The 15,625-nt window shown below is 47.9% G+C and overlaps 1 protein-coding gene across 3 annotated transcripts in view; it reads right to left on the bottom strand.

The window, feature by feature from the left end:
- LOC132450956 (protein bicaudal D homolog 2-like) overlaps positions 1-15,625 on the bottom strand; it is a 39,184-nt gene that overhangs the window by 10,141 nt on the left and 13,418 nt on the right. For 2 of the 3 annotated variants that reach the window (XR_009523957.1, XM_060043202.1), the window contains exons 2-9: positions 14,413-14,625; positions 6,512-6,664; positions 5,485-5,699; positions 4,977-5,223; positions 2,820-3,077; positions 2,368-2,571; positions 1,583-2,116; positions 880-1,031 (exon numbers count right to left, since the gene is read on the bottom strand). Coding sequence is in view for 2 of the 3 variants with exons in the window: in XM_060043202.1 (XP_059899185.1) it covers positions 880-1,031; positions 1,583-2,116; positions 2,368-2,571; positions 2,820-3,077; positions 4,977-5,223; positions 5,485-5,699; positions 6,512-6,664; positions 14,413-14,625 (1,976 nt within the window). In the remaining variant the exon portion in view is untranslated. The remainder of the gene's footprint in view (positions 1-879; positions 1,032-1,582; positions 2,117-2,367; positions 2,572-2,819; positions 3,078-4,976; positions 5,224-5,484; positions 5,700-6,511; positions 6,665-14,412; positions 14,626-15,625) is intronic. The other variant, XM_060043328.1, reaches the window with a different exon arrangement.

Genomic DNA, 15,625 nt, shown 5'->3' with positions numbered 1-15,625 from the left:
CACACACACACACACACACACACACACACACACACACACACACACACGTCACCAATCTTTGCAGAATCAGAGTCGGCCTCCAAAACTCCAAAATAAGACCAGAAAAAAACACTCCAAGACACATACACATTGATACACAAGGGAAATACTTAACCCGCCATACTCAACAAGAATATGCAGACGCATAGCATATGGTGTGGATCTGATAAACATAGATGACCCAGTTGTTGTTCTGGATTGTCATGGTGTCCTATAGGTGGCCTGACGGTGCCAGATGGTGTCACCACGGCATTAACACACCAGTGTTATTGTGGTCTAATGTTGACTCTCTGGGATCATGCGCAGCATGCCCTCAGGCTCTGGGGAGCCCAGCTACACACTTGGCTCTTAAAATCACACACAAGTTTCAGGTGTCTCTTATGGCACCTGCTCTGAGATTAACGGCTGTGGACATCGATGTGGGCTTTGGATGACATGTTATGATCGACTTAATAAAATTGCAAAATTAACGTGCACCAAGGAGTGTAGCGAGGTGCTGCTCATCACTGGACATTTTTGCTTTGGCGAGCAAATCTTTCTTTGTACTACATCATACCACAGATAGTTCCGACCAAGCAATCTGATTCGTCTGAACATTGAGTACCTGATCGAATCAAGGTATTAGGTTGGACCCAATGCATTTTCATGCAAAGGGAGATGCAACCAATTGCCCCACAATGCACAAAGATAAGATACTTTCTTTTGTTTGTCACCGTCGTAAAATGGGAATGCTAAAATCAAGGGTGGGTGTTTTACTGTATGGTGTCCCACACCGTACCCTACTGAGGCAGTGCAGTCATGCAGGGTAGAAGAGAGTTGGTGAACAGGCAAGGGTCTTACCGTGTGGCGAACATGGCTCTGAGAGAGGAGAAGGTGGCGGCGTCCTCTTTGAGGGTCTTCAGCTCGTTCCTCAGCTTCATCGTCGTCTCTGTCACCATGGCCTTCTCGTTCTCATACTTGCTCTTCAGGTTGGTCAGAGCCACCTCTGCCGTCTGGGAGGAGAGACCGGGTTTAGAGCATTGCAAGAAGGACACAGGGCTGACTGATGGCTGAATGAAAATCGAATTGTCCGTAATGTGGGCCACATGAGCTACATTGTCCTCTCTAGGTCACACGCATTGGGTTAACATTGCCCCTGTGACCTGTAAACAAACTATAAATGTTATGTGGTTGAGTAAAGTAGTAAAATGAACAACAGGTAGCACACTTTAGTTTTATTGATGGGTTTCATGGCTTTATTTATCCAGACTGGGTCAGGCACCGAGACGCCACACAGAATCTTTATAATCTTTAATAGCCACAACAGCAACTGGGCACGAGTTCAAATTCTGTGTTATACTACTCCTTTGGGTCTGTATAACTAAACAAACTGGCCAGCTGACGCCACACGGCCAGCCACAACTGTTTATCATAGATCTCAGCAGCAGGGCATGTGACGGGACAGCTGAACCCACCGTACTAGAATAAACCAAAGGTCCCTTCATCGTCACCAACTACAGCCAAAACCCTGTCTAACCGTGGAGGATTCTGAAACAAGACGGACCTGCTTGTTGGCCTTCAGCACCGTGCGGAGCGTGGCGATCTGCTCCCTCTTGGTGCTCAGCAGGGACTTGAGCTTCAGGATCTCCCCCATGCAGGCCTCCTTGTCCTTGTCGGCCACGGTGCCCAACTCCAGGGAGGCCACGCGCTGCCGGGACAGCTCCGTGGTGCGGTCCACCGCCATCTGCAGGTGCTTGATCTGGTCGCGGATGATGGCTACCAGGTTGTAGACGTTCATGGGCTCGCGCCGGGAGTCCGACGCCGGCGGGGAGGGCAGGGAGGGCGGGGAGACAGAGTCCCCGAGGTCGGCGGGGAACAGGCCCTTGGTGAGCAGGATGGGCGAGCGGCGGCCGCGTCCCTCGGGGCTGCTGCGGCCGCCCTTGCCCTGCTTGTAGAAGTCCAGCATGACGCGGTTGGGCGTCTCGTTGTTGCACATGCACACGTGGTTGTAGAGGGTGGCCAGCTCCTCGCTGAAGGTGACCAGCTCGTCCTGGGCCACGCTCAGGCTGCCCTGGGATTCGCCGGCGACGTCGCTCACCTTATCACGCACACACACACACACACACACACACACACACACACACACACACACACAAACATAAACCTTGATTAAGCTGTCTTTAACGAGCGAAGACCTGGCTAAACCCGAAGTCACGCCAAGATTACGCTAAAGGTTAGGGATAGCCTCACGCTAACATCTCCATCGATTCCCAAGCCTTTGTAAGATCGTCTTATGTAAGTCGGTCAATATCCTCTCCTCGTGCCTAATGCCTCCCGCCGGTGCCTCACCTTGCGCAGCTCCTTCTCCAGCCTGTTCTTCTCCTGCCGGTCCACCAGGCTGATCTTCTCCAGGCAGGCCAGCTTCCCGCCCAGCGTGGTGACGTCGATCTCCAGGCGGCTGCGGTCATCCTCGTAGCGGGACTGGCAGGCCTGGTACTCGGCCTTCAGAGTCTTCAGCTCCTCCTTCAGCTCCCCGGCCTCCGACAGAGCAACCTGACGCAGGCAGAGACACTCCATCAGTCCATCATCAATCCCACTTAGTTTGGCTCGTTCGGGATGGACAGTTTGTGTTGTTGTTTTTTTTTTTTTTTAAAACAGTTCATACAGTGCACAGCTAGCACTACTCATTGTTGGAGAAATATCACTCAACTGGTAGCATTTACAGTCTTGTCACTACAGCACCTATATCTGGTAGCAATACCTGCGTACTTTTGCCAGTTGTTTTACCTCATCGCACTCACCTTGTACTTGCACTCCAGGATCTCGGGCCCGTTGATGTCCACCTCGTAGTAGTCTCCGTCCTCGTTGCTGTCGCGCTCCTTCTCGTTGTCCAGGGCCGACTGCCGCTCCTTGCTGGCCTGGAGCTTGCGCATGGCGGCCAGGTTCTCCGTGAGGCGGCCCACCTTCTCCTGGTGCTCTGACAGGGCCCCGTTGGCCTGCTCCAGCTGCTTCTGGGAGTCCTGCAGGTTGCCCAGCAGGTTCACCTTCTCGCGCTCCATCTGGGGGCCGAGGGAGGGCGATTAATATGGGATGTTCTTGTTCCGAGTACCCCCTTTCTCATCTGGAGTCCCATTCCGGTCATTTCACAAATGGATTTGTTGGAAGGGGGTTCCAAGGACGTGGATGATACGAGCGACTCCTCTCTCGGGTCCAGCGTAATAGATCCATCACGTCGACGGATTGTCTGTCATGTGGTAACTCTACCCTGGCTATGTGGCTTGCGTTGCCAGATAATGCGAGACCCCGCCAGCTCCCTCTGGTCCAGCGGGGATGGGCATCAGCGTCAGGGTGACCTTAAGGAGCAACTGGACTGGGCTCAAGTCAGGGCTAGCAGTGAGCGCACTGGGTCTCCTTACATTCAAACATACACAAAGCAATGCATGCTGGTGAAGCACTGAGCTATTTCAGCCTGTGTGTTAGTGTGTTTGGTGTGTTAATAAATCAAGGCCAGCAAGGATGGCCCCACCCTTGTGCAATGTACTGCATATTTGTTCACATTATATTTGGACAACTCGATAAAAATGGGGCAGATGGTCTAAAGAAGAGCTCTTGACACGCAATAACTACATCTGCATTAGAGCCCATCTTCCTAATCTAGGTTTTACAGAAGACAGTCTCAATGTTAAGCTATAAGAAATGTTCACATAGATATAATACTACTTACTATTTTAGGCTAAATTCTGCTGTTCATCATAAGATCTCAAAAGCAGCAGTCCTATTCAATCAAGAATCCCCAACATGATAATGTGAACATGTAAATGAATTGCTAAGACATCAAGAACTTGCTATAATGTACATGTCCTAATGCGACCCAACATGACCTACATCATCTAAGAGGGCCTGTAGGCCACCGGAGGACTACGCTTCCAATTACAACCATCTCGCACGCACAACTCTTCATTTTGTTCTCGCCGCAGCCATTTTAGATCCAGCTGCAGACTATGGAGGTTGAGTCACTAAGAGTGAAACAGCGTCACACCGATGAGTAAGTACTTTCGATTGATAGGATTGATGGGCCAGCTCCAGCTGGACGGAGAGAGGAGGGTGGAGGGAAGCACCACAGAGCAGAGGAATGGTGTTGCACTCCCTCTGTTCCTGCCTGAAAATAGTGTACATACCAGGGCATCGCCAAGGAAACCTTGGGCTTCTCTTATTAACCTGACACCCGGGTTCCCCTTTCAAGATGCATCTCAAGATTGAACCCTGGAGGCCCCAAAAGCGGCCGCCGTCCTCCGTAGGTAACCAGGTTCCACGCTCGTAACCATGGGGACCATCAACGAGACGCGGGGGTTGAGGTGCAGGCAGATGGTAGATCCACCCGTAGCCACCTCCTGCTGGCTGGCTGTCGCAGCGACTAGTGCTGCTCCCGATGGGGGGGGGGATTAACATTGCTCCATCAGAATATTTATCCCTGCCTTAGCCCTGCCATGGATCAAGCCGATGTGCTCCCCTGAATCCCTCACACCTCTCCCAACACCCTGTCGTCAGCCGAAGGACACTTTTCACTGTCCTCTGCTCAAACTGAGGCAGCAGGTACTGGAACAGTGCTTGCTGACGATTGTGCAAGGGCTGCAGATAAATTAGTAGAGGGGGATGGAGGTGGGAACTGGGGTTCTTTATGCAAGACAATCTCTTCACATTGAAGGGATTTTCTAAAGGAAGATATAGAAAATGGATCTATTGTACCATAATATAAGACGACATTTACACAATGCCTCAATAGACAGACTCAATTCAGATTCTCATCTCGAGAAAAACAAAACTAGTTGTCATTTGTTAGATTTGGCTCTATAGACACATTGTCATGCTATGGCTTCTCAAACCCTCTGCTGGTTAGAAGACATCTTGTTAATTATGTTGCACTTGTACTTTGACTTTGTGTGCGGTGGAACCCCCACCTGCAGCAGCTGCTGTTTGAGCTTCTGGATCTCGGAGATGTTGAGTTCGCTCAGCAGGTCGTCCACCAGGCTCGGCACCGGGCGGAACAGGTCCTCCTTGTTGGGCGCAGAGTCGCGGTTGTCCTCGGCGATGGCCTGGGCCAGCTTGCTGAAGCCGTCCTCGTAGGCGCTGAGGGCGTCGTCGTTGTTGGGCTCGATGCCGGAGTCGTCGCTGAACTTCAGGCCGTCCAGAGAGATGTTGAGCGGGCTGTGGGGCGGGGGGAGGAGGAGGAGGAGGAGGAGATCAATATGCTTGTTCCTTATGAAGAGGAGAGGTTGGTGATCCTTGTACACACACACACACACACACACACACACACACAGAAAGAGAGAGAGAGAGACAGAGACACAGATACAGAGAGAGAGAGACAGACCTAGAGAGAGAGAGTCAGACATAAAGAGAGAGACAGATATACAGATATAAGCCCATCATTGACCCACTTCCCCCCCCCCCCCCCCGGAGTCTTACCTGTGGTAGAGGGAGTCCCCGATGGTCATGTAGTGGGACAGCTCCTTCCTCAGGGAGGCCTTGAGCTCGCGCTCCGTCTTGATGGTCTCCAGGGCCTCCCCCAGCTGCCGCTCGGCGATCTCCTTCAGGCGCACCGCGTCCTCCAGCTGGCTGTTCAGGAACTGAGTGTCCTCCTCCAGACGCCGGATCTCGTGCTTCAGGCCCTCGAACTCCACCTGGGGGAGAACAAGGGGGGTTTAAGGTTTGGAGGGTGGTGCAGGGAACACAGCCCCCCCGTCACAAGTAGCCGGATGAAATGGGGGGGGGGGGGGGGGGGGGGAGTAGGTGCATTCGTCCCAATTTAATCCAATTCGTTCTTTGTCTTATTGTCTTAGTTAAAATCGCGCCATACTCGTATGATTGATATCAACCATGTGGGAGTTCATATCATAATAGAGTCAACAGTGGCAAGGTCATATGGAGAGAATTATCAGCTTCAAAATAAAGCCGGCCCCAAATGAAAATACTCTTAATGGATATTCAGGGTGTGTGTGCGCTAGCTATAGAGGATTCTGTTTATTTTAATCCACCCATCCCTTTGAATTAAACCACCCGGTTGGATGTCTTTTCAACCATTAAGAGGGTGCGTTGAATGTAGGGAGGATCACGTTGGTTTTAAACCAGGGCCTTAACCTTAGAGGCCAGGAAACAAAAAGACAGAAATGGCTGCAATAGTGTTTAATCAGATAAAGAAATCTAAATGTAGCTGTGCTCATACCTCTCTGATGTGCCCCACTATGCCTACATGCGTCACCTTGTATGTCAATTAAATAAAAGCACGCTCTAATTAAACAGAAAAAAGAGAAAATGATATGTTCTGTGGTGTGCTAACTAACTTGGTATACATGATTGGCAGAAATGTCGATGTATTCTAGCGATTCTCTATGTAGCCTGCAGGTTTCCATCTAGATTTGGAGGACCATGCCCTCCTAACTGCACATACACACATTCAGTTCACACTCATGTGCTGTTTGGGGCTCCCTCTCACCTGGGTCTGCTTCAGCAGGGACACCTGCTTCTGCAGGGAGATGTTCTCCTCCTCCAGCTCTGTGTAGTCCTGCAGCAGCCGCGCCTCCCGGAACTTGTACTCCTTGACGTCATCCCGGAGCCGGACCCTCTCCAGCTCATCCCCCTGGTAGCTCTGGAGGGGGGAAGGGGAGGGGGAGAGAAGGAGGCTGTCAGAGGCTGGCTTTTCAATCTTGCCCGAGTGAGTGCTGCGGTGAGGCGACAGTGATTGATTGGATGTAGTCACATCAATATGCGTGTGCGGTCTTAAACGTGAAAATCTTCATGGCTAAGGATGTCCACCAAATCCCATCTGGTCTGCTCTGTTAAATGCAGTGTGCCTTTGTGTGCGTAAGGTGTAGAGAGAGAGAGAGACACACACACACAGACAGAGTGACAGAGACACATACGGAGACAGAGCGTGTGTGTGTGTCTAGAGGCGCCAAGTGTCTTGGTGGGCAATTGGCCACCAGCTTGATTTGCTGCCAGCTTTGATTGCCATACTGACATTATAGACACTTATGGTGAGAGATGATGAATGACTGGGACTCTTAACAGTGGAGTCTGCCAATGTGACAGAACGTGGAATCGGTCGATTGAGTATATAAAATTAATTGGTACATGAAGGTGTTATGTACGAATTAAATAATACCCCCTATAACATAAAGCCACAATCGTATGAGTGTTTGAGACAAGTCCATTTGCTAGTTCTACAGCACAGCCAGATACGTGTGATATAAAATGACAAGCGAAAGTGAGCGACACGCCATCTTTGCTACTTCCTCTACAGTTGCAATTACAACTCTAACACCTTTCCGGGGCCCTCCCAGTGACGGGCCAAAGCTAATCCTGAAAGCCCCAGCCAGCAGCTGGGAGCGTGGCTCAGGAACAACGCTTTGAAATCAAGAGACACTGACCAAAGGAGGTGGATGGTTTCCACTGCTTTCATCTAAATGAATTCACACTGTGCGTGAGCGTGCGTGAGTATGTGTGTGTTCTTGTCTCTTCATGAAGCCATGCAACACACCTTGTGGTCACCACGCTCCACCCCATCAAGTCACATGACCCCCAAATACACAACCTCGACAGCTATATCTGCATAGACCGAATACTTTACTCAAGCGACTTGTCGACAACGAAAGTGACAATCTGATCACTCTTCAGCAGTTTTGTTTCCATATCCCAGATGACCAGGAATACATGTTTCCTTGTTAGCTGGGAGCAATTATTAGTAAAAATGTTGCAGAGCTGGGCCCAGATGATGTTTCATGCGGCATTAATATTCAGCAGCGTTCCCACATTTGTAATGAGTGCGGGTGTTTGCTGCCTGCATGAAAGCCTTGACGTTGATTCATTACTGAATAATGCATGTGCTTAGCACAGAGATCAGGCCTTCCCCTAAGCCCATACACTGGGGTCATATCAAATAGCCGGTGTTCCCTAGACAGCCCCAATAGAAAGGAACATTTATTTTATGGAGGAATTGGATATCACTCGAACCAGCTGGATATTGACTGGATGCTGATGACTTGAAAATGGGAATTCTTATCTTTGACGAAAGGGAATAATCAATTTGTGGGTCTGGTGATTGGGAAAGAGCAGTGTTGGATGTAATGGCTTCGTTGTCATCTTGTGAGCAAATGAATAACATTTCTTAACATTTGTATTAACCTTTAATTAACTAGGCAAGTCTTTGAATGTTTTCCATTTTTAGAAACTTCCAGAGAAGATAAAAAATAAAGTCACATTTAAGAAATGGCTCTTCTTTGAGCAAAATAATAATAAAAAAAAGAATTGAACTTAAATGAAATCACTCTTGCCCTTGACACAACAATGGAGCAGCAGATGGAGGAAGGGTCGCTTTCCTGGCCAGGGTTAGGCATCTCAGCTAACCCCGGGTGTGGTTTATTCCTGATGAATACAGGCAGCCACTGGCACACCACTGCAACGTGATTAGAATGCACACCAGGGCCTTGACCTTTCACCTTTCCTTCCAAAGACCCCTTTCTGTCTGCCCCTCTCTCGCTATCCTCCCCCCACCAGGATGATGGGACTGGGAGGGGGGTCGGCGACTGGCTGCCTGACAAGACGTTGATTTGTTTATCCCCACCACCCTTGGTTTTATGGTGGCCGTGTACGTGCCTGTCGCAAAGTGTGAACAACATTGATTCAGGCATGGAAGGCCAGGCACCCCCTTGGGAATGTTTTCGACCGTGTGACTATGTGTTTGTGTGCTTGACTTCAAAACAGAAGGTAGCAGGGAAGATGGTATAAAACGTCACCTTTGAACACCCTGTCAAAAGGATACAATTCAGTAGTTACGATGCCCCCCCGCACCCTGCTGTCACCTCTGGTACCACCCAGTAGCTTCCACTATGGTCTTCCAAAACATCGTCAAAGACACCCACCGCCAAGTGGGGTGTAAGGCAGGTGTTAGTCAGCGGCAAAGTGGGTGGCATAGGCCTTATTCAACAAGTGGCCATCTTGATTTTAAACGTTTAGAACCGTTTAGAACAAAGATCGAACCAAGATGTCCGCTAAGTGAATAAGGCCCATGGTATTCTATTAACATTAATGTACACCATCAATAGGCTTATTGCATGTATTTTAGTAATGTATGTATTACAATGCACCTTTGCCTGTTTCTCTATTTAAGTAGGACCTATTTATGTTACTAATTTGCACACGGACCCTCTGGTAGGTAAACTCCTCTGCTGGGGATTTGAGGACACCAGCTCACTAGATTACATGGTCAGAGTGGTTTCCAGTCTGAGCACACTCTACTCTACTGTACCAAATTAACCCTCACTTTCTCTCTGTAAAGCTCCTGTTGCAGCAGTGGAACTACTTATGACAGCATGAAAGGTTTAGCTCTGTTCGGTTTCTTAATGTGTCCAAAATGTGTTTCAGCTCCTTAAACTATAGTGCTTATCGGAAGCCGCTTGTTTAGCATGAAGGGGATGAAGTCTTTGGGTTTTAATACTTTTTGAAATCGTAAGAAATTTCTGCCACGATAACCCAACATTTCCTTGCAGGAAATGAGAGTTCTGGCAAGGACACTACAGGCTGAATTTTCCTTCAATACAATTTCTATGTCATCGTTCTTTGCCCACTCACTCTAGGGTCCACCATTTTGCTCTACCTACTGCTCACTCTGCTGCATCCTACTCACTTTATACTCTCTGCAGTCTGCCCACATACTTTTAGTGTCCATGTAGCAGCCGTGGTTGAATTCCTGTCCTAGGATCCTCCATTAGGGCCAATCACATCAATTTGTAAGATTGACAGGGCGTGTACAGAGGCACTCTGCTCAATCATCTGTCCTCTCCTTCACACATAAACACACCCAGCCCCACGCACACAGTGGAAACAGACTATCTCTAGCTAAATGTGGCTTTGAGGTCATGTCGACTACTGTTAAATCTCTGGGTGAACGGGGCCCCTCCGACTGCAGGATTACCTTCTGAAAGGGATGAGTGAAAAAACTCACAGATGTCAGCCCCCCCCCCCCCCCCCAGCCCTATGGTAGCCCCCCTTAGACAGAACGCAGGTAGAATGAAGAAGTGTTCTGGCGTCTCGCTGCTGTCAAGCCAAGAGAACTAAGGTGAAAGTAGATCCGCTTTTATCCTCCTTTTTGCCGCGAGCAACTGTCAATTCTGTATGGATAGACGCTGAGCTGACCCCATTAGAGCCTGGAACAAAGTCAAGGTCACCCTCTGATGTTTTCAGCGAGATAATCAAAGCCCCCTCGAGTAAATGAGAGAGAAAATGCTTTGGACTTTTTCGCCTTGCGTGTGTCCAACAAATTTCTTTCAGCAATACTTATTCATGCACGCAAGTGTGAATGAGGGATTCACTGCATGCCCTTGGGTCATTCGAACAAAATAACGTGCAACAATGAGATTGAAGGATGCTTACGCACTTTAGCACTTTGTATGTTAAACCTGGACGTTCTTTCTGCAAGACAGTGTGCACATGTTTGACTGGTAAAGTCTGAGCACTGGTGCATGACATATATGTAGACCAACAAGGGGAAACACTTTAGCCGTGCTGGACCCCAGGCTTAAATCAGGCATTGCATTCTTCTGAGGACAAACGTCAATAGCAATGAGCAATGGCGACTTAGGCCCCCGTCCACACGGAGCCAGAACGGGCGAAAACGATCCAGTTTCGTTTTATGCGGTTTAGGAACATCTCCGTAATGACGGAGTCATTGCGATACCGCATCGAGCTGTAGAAACGCTGTAGCAAATATTCAAGGCGCTGGTTCTCCACAGAAAAGAGTGGAGCGCTGTATACAAACATTCAGTCACGAGGAGATTCAACCTTTTAAATTGAGCAGAAATACTTTTTAATGTACAGTTAGTAATTCAATTTATCAAGGGGCTTTATTTAAAGCTACAAAAAGAATACAAATAAAATAATAAATAAAAAATTCAACGCAACTCTGACGTCCCCCAGCTGGTGGGGGGCTAAAGGCGTCATCGTTTGCGTTTCAGGCGTCCACACGAATCCTAACACGAAACCGCATAGGTCCGGATAGATTTGAAACCACCTCCGAGGGTGGTTTCAGAATTTTTGGGTGAAAGGTTTTATTTATATTGTCGATCAGATGGGGCATCGCATGGAACCAGACATCCCAGAGAACATCTACACAAGGATCAGACAGGATCATTTTAAATCCTGTTAGTAGGGACTGCTCTATGCATATCTGTTACAAAGAACCACATAAGTATGTTGGAAGATTCATAAAGACCCGTACACTCACCATACCTCTATATTCTTATTCTATTCTGTACTATTTCACCCAATCCACTCCTCATACACTTCTGCATCAACATCAACACCATCATCGCTTTACCAATTAGGTGGTTCTCAGCTTCCAACCTTTCTTGAACCTATCCTTCTCCCTTTCCCTTCCCCTCCCATGGCCAGGGTACTTAATGCCAGCAGTCTGACAGTATGCAATACAGGAAACGATGCAGACAGCCGGGAGGAGATCAGAGCACAGAGCCCAGCACACTGGGCTCTGTGCTCTGATGCTGATACCTTGACCTCATCTCATAGGTGAGGTCAAAGGAACCTTTCATGAGGTGCACTCACCCAGCAAACCACTCACCCTGACCCTTTAATGAACTAGATACGGATGTAACAAATATATAAACACACAGTGACTGGTATTGTTCAACTCAATTTCTTTTTTTGATCGATACATCTTCTAACAAGTACACTGCATCTGTTCTTGTTACCTCCTCTAAATGCATCCTGTTAATTCAGCCTCGATTCAGCTTCTGATTTCTGTGTGTGGGTGTGTATCTACTAAGCATCCAGGTCAAAAGGTAATGGACATTATGTTTGGGACAATTTATTCCTACCCTATCAGGTGGTAAAACCAATCACATTAAAACAATTGAATGGGCCCATTACAGTGATGGCTAAAGCAAAAATGCCCAAATTAAATGGATTTAGCTACAGCTTTAAACAGCTGTATTCTCGTACACTATTGCTTGTGACATTGAAGAGAGCTTTCTGTAAGCAAACAAAATATGATTATGAAGATTCTCTGCATTGATTCTCTCCCTTTCTCCTCTTAGGACTTGAGGAGGAGTTTAATGGAGTCATGCTTATTACCATGCGCCGCCTTACAATGTAGCTTACTCTTCGCGTGGGTTTAATCCTGTAGAGCCAACGCCATAGCTGTGAAATATGGATGATCCATGCTCCCAGCGTTTGAATGGTGATATTTAGTTATGGTCATGACCAATAAAAAGAGATGTACTCGTTTGAGTAAAGATACCCTCAGCCAGTTGTACGACTCAGCTTCTTGTACTGCCGATGACAATGACTTTTTCAGAAGGGTAAATTCAGAGTGTAAGGGAGCAAATAAAAACCCATAACAGAAGGAATCTGTCTTCCGCCTTCCTCAATGGATCTCTTGCCCGTCATCCTCCTCTGGCACCGTTCTCAGCCTGGTTCACTCCCTCTATCCCCTCCTCCACTCGCTGCAGAATCATTGAGGCTAATTTAAATGCAAGCCAACAAAGGGCTCTTTCAGCGATCCCAGCCCGGTCCCAATGCCAGGCTCAGTGCCCTGCTCCCACCGGCCGCCATCCACACAAAACCCTCTGTGCTACCCACACAAGAGCCACTGCAGGGTTGTCATTATCCTTCCCGCACAATGAATGATTATATGCCAACACCCTATCTTATCTAGCTAATTAGAGCTAGCTGCGGCTAATAGCGCTGCATGAGTACAGGGGAGTGTGTTCTTCACAATGTCCCGGACACCTACTGAAGGAGCCCTTCCATTGGTCACCAGCAAAGCAATTAATCAACTCATCCGATGGGCGGAGAGCCAACCCTATTGGTTTGCAGGTTACTCACAAATACCTCCAATTAACCTTACAACCAATTCAGGCCTTTCAAAGATGTGCATGCATACATGCAAGTATAGGATACAGAAAAAATTAATAACCCCCGTAAGTGCTGATCTCGTGTTTATCCACGCTTACTTATTGGCTGAATTTGGATGTTTTCCATAACTCTTAAGACGTTGTGAAGGAAAAAAAAAAATGTAAGTATTTTTTACCCTAATCTGTTTGAAAAAGCAATTGCCTGCCAGCATCAGTCTGAAGTAGTGTGTCACCGTGAGCTAATCCCTACAACGCTAGAGGAGACACTTACACCCAAAAAGACTGTAGAACACCAAAGCAGACGGCCCACTTCCCTAATCCGCCAGCCCCCCATCCCCTAAGCCCACCCCCGGTAAAACGTCCAACTTGACCCGAAAAACTGCAGGCTCAGCTCAACATGTGGTCGTCAAACGCAGGGTGATTATACTGCTTAGCCTGGCACGGGACCAGAGCACCCCTTTAGCCTGGAGAAACCCATCTCAAGACAAGGGTCATCTCCTACATGTCTGTCTCCCTGACCGAGTCTGATAAGACGGAAGCCCAGCCGGAAGCCTTTGATTGACTCACAGGAGAGTCTCCAATGTCAAGTGTTTGGGCCGATTCCGATTCCTCGTCACCGGCCCGTCACAAACATTCGTGCAAAAATGTGGACGCATGCATGCATGCAGCGGCCACCGTGCTCTACTTCCCCACTAATGATGTCCATTCAACTTCAGATATCGTCCAAATTGGAGCAGGAACAATAGAGGCGGCTGCTAATGTAGGCAGAAAATATGTAATGGAGTGGAATAAACGTTTGACTGCTTGGGGTGGGTGGGGGTTGGGCGGGGTTAAGGGTTGCATGTTATGCTAGTAATGTAGATTAGTGAAACTCATCTGTTGGGGTGAACGGATCATGGGTTTAAGAAGTTAGGGTAAGTTGGGGGAACACCAACAATAGTAAAACAACTCCCATTCCCATTAGTGACTCAAAAAACGTATAATCATAATAACCCAAGCCAGAGATGGAGGCACTACGTATGCTCTGTCTGAAGGCATTAGACTACTAAATAAGGCTACACTAACAGAAGCCTTGCCTGCAATTATGACATTTCACTAAAGATGTTTACTCAAATTAAACATTAAGAGCATGATTAAATAAATGCTGGGTGTCAAATACCAGTAAGAAACAGGCTTTAACTTGAAGAACTTAGGATCAAAAACCCTTTCATGTGACCAAAGATTGTGTACCTAAGGAGCTTAGGTGAGCAAACAAATCAATGTAGATTGGTATTGTAAGGAATATGAAGTTACAGAGCAATCGAACACACAAATGTCCTCAACAACCTAGTCCAATGAGATGATCTCGTCATCAAGTATGGTCAGTGAGGCCTGCTCGTCAAACCTGAACAAACAGCGATTGCAAACATCAGGGCCGGATAACCTCTGCAATCCCATGATCACGCCGAGTAGGCGATTGGATGCCGCTTACCTCTCTCATCTCCAGGTTGATGGAGGCCAGCCGTTCGTTCTCAGACTGCGTGTTGGTCAAGATGTTGCGTGACTGCCGGACCTCCGTCTGCAGCTCCAGGACCCTCTGCTCATAGTAGGCTTCCTTAGAGGCAGACTCCTGGATCAGGGACTCCTCACGGCTCTCCCCGTCCGCGGCCACCTTTCTGTGGTTGGAGTAGGCTTGTCCGAAGGCCTACAAGAAGGGAGGAGGTAGAGAACAGATACTTAGACACAATGCAGTGTAAAGAATACAAATTAAAGTATTTCAATGGGTTCATATTTGACATGCGTCCATCAAACTGCTAAAAAAGAAGGCAGAAATTATTTTGTGTATTGTTACGAAAATTTGATTGGATTCATGTCCCTGTCGTGGTGCTGTTGGGGATTTGTGAACACTATAAAAGGATAAATCTTTAGATGGCCGGGCTACATCCCTCGATTCCCTCCCAAATACTGCCGTGCAACCAGAGAGATAATCAGTCAGCCTCTATCATGGCAGCATGTCCCCCAGCCCACCCCACCAATTCAATTTCAGAGTGACTCTGTCGCACATGCTGCTCACACTTCACAGATGGAGACTGCTGAGAGGAACAGCAGAACAAACAGACCGATGCAGATATCTGTCTGGGCGATTCAGCACAATGCCCTTGATAGGATATCCTCCTCAGTAAGTTAACAAAAGGCGTACTTCAAAACTAGTTGATTTGTCAATCATCAACCAAATCGGGGGACAGTTTGGCAAACCAGGATGAAACTGGATCCTAAAGCTGACAGAAAGTAATCTCATTTGTGTACTGTGCAAGAAAGCAAGCAAGAGAAAGCGAGAGAAAGAAAGAAAGAAACATTGGTACTTGGTAGTGTGCCACAGAATCTAGAAAACCAATGCTCTCCCTTCTCAGAGGAGTCCTTCCCTGATTGAAGATGGAATTCACAGTCGTGAGATAATGGCGCTCATGGTCTTGTCCCATAGCTTGAGTGCAAACCCCAGAATGAAATAGCCCAAGGCCACAAGGACATCACAGCGTGTTTCAAGCTCCGCACAAGCTCTCTGACCCGCTGGTCCACTGCGGCATCTAGCACATGTGACAGGCGGCCGCTGGATTTTTTTCCACCCTGTTGTATATTAATCCCAGTAATTCCCTTGGCAAAAGGAAATGCTGCAAGTGTGTATATATTTGACCTACTTTTGGGTG

The sequence above is a fragment of the Gadus macrocephalus genome, chromosome 1 (genome assembly GCF_031168955.1).
Source record: "Gadus macrocephalus chromosome 1, ASM3116895v1".
NCBI lineage: Eukaryota > Metazoa > Chordata > Actinopteri > Gadiformes > Gadidae > Gadus > Gadus macrocephalus.
This window is presented reverse-complemented; position numbering and strand designations above follow the sequence as displayed.